Consider the following 9854-nt stretch of genomic DNA (forward strand, 5'->3'; position numbering starts at 1 on the left):
TATATATATATATATATATATATATATATATATACGTTACGTGAATTATAGATTTTTTATTGCCAGTGTATATCAAAACACGTTTATATATGATAATTTGAACGTAAACACATAATTAACGGTTATATAATTGATGTTTTCGTACTGAAGTAGTAATTAATTTGAATTATCTCTCAGTATATTTGTCAAATTAAAATGCAAATGTTACCTCATATTTATTGCTGAATTATCTAGTCAATGTGGCAAAAAATGATGTACCGAATGTTACGTCAGTCACTAATATGCACTACTTCAATTGCTAATTATGCAACAGTTTTGCGAGTTACTCAAAATAATTGCATAATGGTGTTAAAATTATTTAACATTTAAAATAATAACTTGTTCTAAATTCTTTTTTAAGAAATAATAAGAAAATTTATATTTAAAAAATTACTAAATCTTAATACGTTTTTTTTTTCATTAGAACTGACTGAATATTACAGTAATAAATATTAATTTAATAAAAAATGATGATTAAATCAAATTATCGGTACTTACCGGTATAAATAAATATATGTTTACATTTATATTCAGTAAATATTTAGTTAATACTATTCCAACAAATATTTATTAAAACATTTAATAAACATTTTTTCAGAGTGTACTGATTTTTTTAGCTTTTTTTTTTTAGTTTTATCAATTAAAAAAACGCAGCTAACAATAAGTAGATAAGTAGATAATAGAGAATGCGATGTTTAAAAAGTTATCATATCATCTATAATAAATTTATAATAAATTTAATGTCACGCGAATTCGTGAGAAAGATATGCTCTTTCCTCTTCCAAAATCATGGCCTATCTCTCTCTATCTTTTTTGCTTTACTCGTTCTGTCGAAACTAAATGCGAATGTTCCTGTGTTGAAGTTAATAGATTTATCTCGATAAAATTGTTGGGCAAGCTTGTGAAGCAATGCCAAGTCAAAGAAGAAAGAACTATGTCGAAAGGAGGAAAAAAGAAGACAGAGAAAGAGAGAGAGAAAGAGAGAGAGAAAAAGAGAGAGAGAGAGAGGAGAAGAGAAAAAGAGAATGGGAAAATGTTTACAAAAAATGATTTCAATCTCCGTAATATACATGTAATATCGCGAGAAGCATGGTCGCTCGCATGCAGACATATTGCATCGAGAAAAGTGAAATTTTCACAATTGCATAAGAGCTATATAATACTAGCGTTCAACACGACGTCATCGTGTAACGCAATCTAAATACGCGATATAATGTCAATGATCAAGCGTAATAAGATAGCGATCTGTATTTTGCGCCGACTCAGTCAATTACGAATTACGTAAACACCTTTTTAAACTGGAGCGTCTATTAAGACTTGAGCAAGTAATTGTGCACATTTCGTCCACCTGCTACTTTTCCCGACAAGCAATCAAATAAAAAAGAAATGTATATATCATTAATTATTATCTGTTATTCTTTATGTGACATTAATTAAACCAACCAAAAAAAATAATAAAACGTCAATATATATCGTAAATTGCTTCGTGCGAAGAACCACGTTTATAAATGTTGTATCAAAGACGTAATACTCTTATTATACCGACCGTAAAGCGCTTACGTCAATTACCTTTTACTTGCTCCTAGTCTACCTAGTCTAGTAAGAAATGAATGTAGATATTTTAGCGGTAAAAGAAACCATTACAATTTTTACAGATTATCAAATTGACCAAGTGACAAAGTAATAGATTTGTGTTTACTTGCGATAATGCGTGAGAAATAATTTTTAAATTATAAGCAAATTGAAGTAAGTTATAAATTCTACGCATCTAGAAACGAATCTAGATAAAGCCGTTCAATCACATTGCCAAATTTAATCTTATTTAACTCTAGTCTCTTTCCTTCTTTTTTTTAATTTATTTAACATAATTTTTTTAACATAAGTTTTTACATAAGAATTTATTTAACATAAGTTTTCTGACTGATAAATCGGTCAACGATTAGAGAATGCGTTTGGTGACACACGATTAGCGTTATTTGTGTCATTTTATCCTTACATCCATATCCTTTTACATCCAATAAATGATGAAAGTAGAATAACATAAATGGTGCTAATAGCGTCTCTCCGAACGCATCCTAGATATGCGTCCCAAATAAATAGATCGCGATTGCACATCCTCCACCCTACCTTCCGCTATCCCGATAACTTCCAAGCTCCGCGTCGCGGCATTTGCGGCAGATCGCATCGCATCAAGCAAGACCTGCGCCCTTATCCTTCCGCCAGCGCATGCACCGAGATGCATTCAAGATGAACGTCACGACGCGGACACGTGCTGAAGGAATGCCGCCGATACGATTCCGAAGTTCGCAAGTTGGTATACGTACACACGCACGCACGCACACTGCGCTTTTTCGTCCACTTTTTTTTTTCGTTTTTTAAAAAAAGTATAACGACTCCGTCGTTATACTTTTACGCCCGCGCGTTGTACGGAGGACGAGATAACTCGCGCGACGCGAGCGGGCGCACGCTCGCTTTCTGTGAACTGAGAGCGCTAAAGTTTGCGGCCGGTCTACGACGGACTTTCCCTTTCTTTCGGCTCTTTGGAGATCGGCGGCGGCGCCGCGCCGGTGTAATACCATGACGGGATCGACCGCGTTAAACTCGCCCGATTACTACATATGAACGATTGCTGTGAACGCTGCGCTACGCCACGTCCACACCGTTGTACTGCAGAACTGCATAAAGACGCATACGCTTACACACATCAACCCGATGGCATTGACAAGTTTCCCGCCGCTCGCGTCTCTCGTTTCCATACTTGTTGCTCAACGAACGCGCGAACAAAGAATCTACCAGCTGGCAAGGAATGCATATCGTTTATTTATCTAAGCAACGACATATCTAGCTAAAAAAAAAATCAAGTTTTTCAGAAAATGAGTTTGATTTTTAAAGTCCGACCGAAACACTCGACTACATGTCAATTTCATTCGAAACTGAAACAATAATTAAAAAATAGAAATCCTACAAAGGCCATATGTACAGATATGCCTATATATCATATATTTTTTCTTTATAAATATCATAATTTATTGAAATATTAATTAAATTTCGGAAATTTTCAAAATCGAAAACAGAAATTTCGGTTGTGTGTCAATTTTGAGCCAAAGAGTATAAGTATTTCTTCATAAACATCATAATTTAATTATTGAAACAATTACACATTAAAATTATACAATATTAAAATTAATATTTATGAAAAAGAGCTATATGGTTTCAATCAAAATTAACACGTAATGAATGTTCGTTTTTAGTTTCGGTAAAAGTTTCAGTTGGACTCTAATGTTTTTAATCATTGAAAGTTTGTAATATTATTTTTAAGTGCAACTTTATTTATAACAATTGATTGTACAAGAATGAAAGTATTAAGTTTTTTCACTAAAAGTATTTAATAACAATAACTAAGATGAGACATTGTTAAAGCAAAATAATTGACAAAATGTAGCAATAATGATGTAGCAATTGCTTTCTTGTGAGTTTTAGCAACTCAATTATGTCGATCTAGGATGAAGAATTTCAAAGGACTGTTCTTTAAAATATAAATAATAAAAGATAACAATTTTTTAATTATATCGTTGTTTCAACAAATGAGCAATGTGAACAAACACAGAGATAAAGTTTTCAATAGTTTTGATAGGTAACTAACGCGAAGCTTCATTCGATTTTTTCTATACAGAAAATTTGCGATTATTTTCTATAGAAAAAAAGAAGCGCAATGATGAGAGATGAAAAGATAGTGTTGCAAGAAGCAAAAAATTTGTTTTTCGCTTAAAATTGTGGTCAAGGATTCTATGCGGCCTTCGGATATGTTCATGTCAAAATCTTATGTGATCATTATTAGAACCATTTCTAAAACAGGATTTCTTGTGAATATTAAATTTTTATATACATAATATTCAATTTGTATTAAAGGTTTGAATTTAAGACTGAATAATCACCAGTTCCTAACTACGTCTCCTCACCTCGATGTATTAAGAATATTATTTAATAGAAAAAAACTTCTTCGCTGTTTCTAAAAATCGTCCATACACTGAAAAAAAAATCTAATTCGATTAATTGGATTCTCTTGAAAATAAACGAAGCAGAATTTTCTAGTTAAATCAATTAAATTCTAAAAATAACAGGAATTTTGATTGTGATGTAATCAGAATCTTCTGATTCATCCATTTTCAACCAGATATTTTCAGTGTCAGGATGTCGAAATAATTTTTTTTTTCATTCATTTGTCAAGTCTATCAAAGATGCAAAAAAATTAAAAAGAGAAACGATGACTTATTTGTAGAGATTTTACACTCCCTCCTTCATATATCCATATGTATATTATATGAGAGAGAGAGAGAGAGAGAGAGAGAGAGAACATAATTCGCATAAAAGACATAATACATATTTACGTATACATATTTACGTGTAAATTATAATTATCTGATAAAATAACACGAGTAAGATTATACGAATGCAGAAAAAATTTACAAAGAAAGAGGAAAAAAATCTCTCTCGTATACGCCTCGTATAAAATGTTAATTATCTATTTAATTAAATAATTCAACTGATAAGTCACGCGTTAAAACTTCGTAAAACGTGAGAGCGCATCTCACGATAAACGATCCGAGCGATTTAATTGGCGCTCAGCGCAAATGCTCACTTTTGACGAGAGCAACGCGTACGAGGTTCATCGCTCTTGCACAAAGATGACCTTCGGACGAGGCTTCGTTCGCTTGCTGATGATGTGCGTGGTAATTGGAATAGCGCACCGTCCACTCAGCGTATCTCTTTTCAATATATTATACAATTCCGACGACGTGCTCACGAATAAATTCCCCCGAAGATAATCTATATCCTCAAATTTCTGACTTCACAGACTTTAAAAATGTCATCACCGTGTATGTAACTTTGGTGTTAATTTATTAATCATCTTGTTTATGCCACATATGACATTTATTATAGTTAGTTATCTCCTTGAAATGCGTTTCACTCGCGTTCGTCCCAACTTACAATTTATGAAATATAACAAAAGAAAATAGACGCGCGAAGAACAAAATGAATCCCACAAAAATATTCTAAAACTTAAAAAATTAATTAACTTTTTTATTATTTATTTTATTATTTATTATGTATTATTTTTATTATTTAAACAAATCTTAAAATCCAAGACATTTAAACTGAATAATTAATTATCAATTAACTCTTACTATCAATAATCTAGCTGATTTAACTTTCTTTTTGTAAATACAATATGATAAATGCCTACAACATTGAATATATCGTGTCATCTGTCTTGATTATTCTTGTTAGATATATTATTTCGGATGCTGGTTCAGTCGGTCTGCGGTCGGTCCATTGATGTATGTCGATAAAGTTACCCACTAAAAATTCTTTCTCAATTTACCTTACCGATGTACAACCTGCTTGGCAGCGCTCCATCCTATGTGCGGGAAAATTGTGAATTATAAAGAAGTTGAAGCAATGCTAGGACATTCGCGCCATCTGTGACGATAAATAATAAGTTTGTTATTCAAAGACACTTTCATTGAATTTGACGATCGTTTCCTGACATTATTTGCATTTATATTAATATTACTAACCTGAAGCTAATTAAATATATTTTCTCCTATTTGTCATTTTATATTTTTCGTCCTTGATTAAAAAAATATACTGGTTACTGATGTATATAAATAAAAAACGAGTTTACCGACGTGTTGATGAGATATTAAACATAAGACGCTTAGTATATAATACATACAATATACAGCTCGGTTTTAGAAATGTAAATTGATTATTAAAAATATTTTAGAAGCTATTTCAATTCATGAAGGTTTATTAATCATCTCTGTGTCGTATTACGGCGTTGCTCGTCAAAGTTTGGAACATGAATTTTTCAGAAACATCAACTGAATGAAATGGAAAGAAATGCGACGTAGTAAATAGAATAAGATATATCGATTCTGTTGCAATATGACCTAAATTAGGTTTAACTAAACTTTTCGCGTTTATATTATGAATATTATCCTTGATCCATGAAGATAACAAGAAGATAATTAATTGAAGAGATCTCAATATTTGAATTAGCTAACCTAAACTGTCTATATGAAGGGCCACGTAATCTTAAATAATGGTCAAATAATTTCTCCATGTTTTTAGAATGTACAATAGAAGTTCGGGCTCCAGCACCATAAGAAAAAAGAAAGATATGATCACGCACAAACTGCGTCTTTAGAAAAATGATACGTGAATATTTTCATGATCACTATCTCGACTTCGTGATTTTAACCTAGCCTATAAAAAATATATATTAAGAAATACATTAAAAATCTTATATTCGAATTTTTAAAAACTTGGAAAAATAAATCTGGAATCTCGCGAAGCTATTCCCTATTGCGCGATCTCTTGAGAAAAAATACTGGGTTGCACGTGGCATATTTCTTTTGCATTTTCATTTTCGTACAAATCTATCTCCGTCATAAAATATTGTAGAAACGTGCTATCCTTACTTATTGTGTTGATATTACTTTCATAGTGTAAACAAGATCTGTTCTTAAAAAATAGGAAACTAGAGATTTTTCTAACCAGAAAAAATCAGATTTTTCTAATCAGAAAAAATCAGATTTTTCTAATCAGAAGGGAGCAAATTTTAAATATAATTTGAGGGCGTCTACTACTACGTTTATCATTAACCGCTCTACTAGTAAGCGACGATTAAAAATAGCGTAAAATTTTATGCTTAGTAAATGCTTAATTTAAACATTTAAGTATGAATAAAAACAGCAAAACTAGGAGTTTTACTATGAAAACTAATTAAATATATCATTTTCTAAAAAAAATTACGATTAATATAACTAATTATATTTTTTGTTAATATATTAATAAATTAACTTATGTTAATATTTTAATAAATATTTAATTGCAAAATTTTTTTTTTTTTCAAATGATTTTGGGGAAAGGAAATTCATTATTGCGAGCAGATTTTCCACCGTATGACGATTTGGGGCCCTGAAAAGGGCCAGTTTTGTTATCAGTTTTGGATTAGCGGAATCAAAATTATTTTTTTGCTGCTTTTCCAGATTTCGTCGCTGCTGCCTTAGTCGTTTTTGGCTTGGGAGTCTTGGTTTTTGCCGCTGGAGCTTTGGTAGCTTTCTTGGTCTTCGACAGATTCTTGGTTTGAGCAGCAGCCTTTTGTTTTGCCGCGGCTTCGACCTTCTTTGTTGCTGCAGTTTTGGCAGTCTTCTTTGGAGATGCCGGCTTCTTCTCAGCCGTTGTCTTCTTAGTTTCGGCGGCCTTTTTAGCTGCAGGCGCTTTCTTTGCAACCTTCTTTCCGGTAGTCTTCTTTACGTCAGAGCTAGGTTTCTGCGCAACACGCTTCACCTTACCCTTGGAAGAGGGCTTGGTGGTCGAGAGTTTAAATGAGCCTGATGCACCTTTTCCTTTGGTTTGCACCACCGCACCGGACGTAACTGCTGCTCGAAGGTACCGTTTGATGAAGGGAGCAAATTTCTCTCCGTCGACTTTGTAAGTGGAAGCGATGTACTTCTTGATTGCCTGCACGGATGAACCCTTGCGATCTTTCAGTTCCTTGATGGCAGATGTGACCATCTCCGAAGTCGGCGGATGATTCGACTTAGGGCGCTGTGTCTTTGGTTTAGATTTCGCGCTCTTCTTCGCAGGCGCTGCAGCGGCTGAGTTTTCCGTAGCTGCAGCATTACCAGATGCGCTCTTATCTTCCATTGCGATGCGATGAGAGAAATGCCAATGCTCAACGACAAAGTACAAATATAAACTTTCGTACTAGACGCTCACAGATGACGCTATTCTCGAACATTGTCAAACAGCTCGCTCAACGCGCTACTTGTACTGTGAGCGCGGACCACGGAGAGAGGCCCTCCCAATGTTGCAGGTAACAAGCAGCTGGGAATGAAAGAGCGCCCGGTAATTGTTCGTTGTTTAAACAATATTTTACATAATTAAGGTCATTAGTTCGCGGCTCAGAATTGTAGAAGCAAGTAGCTAGTTTCATTTGATATACATTTTAACGGCCCTCCGCGCGACTGACACCGATTTTTACGCGGTTCCATGCGATGCGAGCACTCGGGTCATTCGCGGAGCTCGATTCAATTCGAGAAATAAGTTAATAAACAATATAATTATTAATGCACGGCTCATTTATGCGGCTCATAAAACGTCGTGATAGCTGTGCTAACCGACCGCAAGTGTTTATCCCGAGCGAGGCACCAAATACGCGCTGAATATTCCAAGTTTCACGGGTGGCAGAATACAAGCGTTAGCGCAACACAAAGTGAATACCGATTACAAAGTACATTTGCAGACAATTTTACTGAATAGTGTAAAATGCCATTATCGATCGAGAGAAGCGTAAATATAATTGGGTTGCAATATTATATACATAATCGATAATTTCGTTCGAAGAATATTGTATATACGCGAAAACGGCTTCCTATAACACGCCGATTGCCCCTATGCAGTTAAATCTTACTGTTATAATGAATCATATAACAAGAGATAACGAAATAACATATAGAGACTTATGTAGACGAAAAATACTCTTTAAAAAATATTAAACTGTCGTTGCATGGTCATTGTCTTGAAATTTGCAAAATTCAAGTGCAATTTGATATAATTCATTTCTGATTTGCGAACTATACGACCAAGGAAACATAAAAACTGTGCCGTAACCTAATAATATTTCTAAGTAATAAAGTTATACAGATGATACGAATACTTTTGCATCTTGGAACAGAAATCGATGATGTACTCAAGTTTTTGTTTTTGGAAATTTATAGAATAATTTTTTATGTCGAATCTGTGTTTGTAACGACTTAAGGATTCTTTTTCGCAGTGCGCTGATTAAGTCTCCCTGTGCACAACAGTTACTTACAACAGTTCAAAATAGTATAATAGGCATATTTTCATGTTTTGTATATACCTTTGTTGAGTTTTTATACACAAAAAATTAATTACTCCAAATACAAATTACATATATTTTTTACAATGTTATCTATATTTCAAAAGAACCGTATTCATATAAGAGACACTCGATCGAATTGAATCGCTCGGTTGTTTATATTTGTTTATGAAGAATACAAACTTTGTTATAGAATTTAGATAGGAAAATTTATTTTAAACATAGATTAAAATATATTACTTAATTTCTTGCATTTTTTTCTCGAACAATCGTTATTACGTCTTTATATTTTTGTTTTATATTTTTGAAATGCGCTATTAGATTTTCCTTATCTTATAATGCATTTTGTGAAACTTTCTAAAGTAATTAACATTTTAGAACTAGTGATTTTAACACTTATAATTAACATTTTTGTAATAATTAACATTTTACAACTAGTATATAATATGTGTATATTATTCGTATCTATAATTTTTTTTATTATTAATAGAATTATTATATTCAAACATATCTACATGATGATTTGCATAATTTATGAAAATATGTGTGTGTACAAAATATTGACATTTGGTTTTTACAAACTTTCAATTACATTTCGAATATATTACGGGTGCTTTCATTAATTTTATGACACAAGTCAACACAAGTATTGTTCTATCTTTGTCACTTTTTGAATATTAAAAAAATAGAACTTATGTCGATTTTTGTCATCAAAAAACAATCCAATGAAAACATTCAATATTTATCGTATTTAAAAGCAGAAGCATATAATAAAGATAAAATATGAATATGACGCTCATATATGTATATATATATATATATATATATATATATATATATATATATATATACTATACTACATAGTAAGTAGTAGTTAAGTAACTTAACGTTACGTTAACGTTAA

General features: G+C 32.4%; 1 protein-coding gene across 1 annotated transcript; it reads right to left on the reverse strand.

The window, feature by feature from the left end:
* Positions 1–7071: 7071 nt before the first annotated feature.
* On the reverse strand, positions 7072–7755 carry LOC105618788 (histone H1-III-like). The gene has a single exon (XM_012200319.1). It carries the CDS (start codon positions 7753–7755, stop codon positions 7072–7074), a length of 684 nt encoding a protein of 227 aa, XP_012055709.1.
* Positions 7756–9854: the final 2099 nt, after the last annotated feature.

This window comes from Atta cephalotes (assembly GCF_000143395.1).
Source record: "Atta cephalotes unplaced genomic scaffold scaffold00018, whole genome shotgun sequence".
NCBI lineage: Eukaryota > Metazoa > Arthropoda > Insecta > Hymenoptera > Formicidae > Atta > Atta cephalotes.

Coding starts and splice junctions, on each gene's coding strand:
- LOC105618788 (XM_012200319.1), bottom strand. CDS start 7,755: ATGGAAGATAAGAGCGCATCTGGTAATGCTGCAGCTACGGAAAACTCA.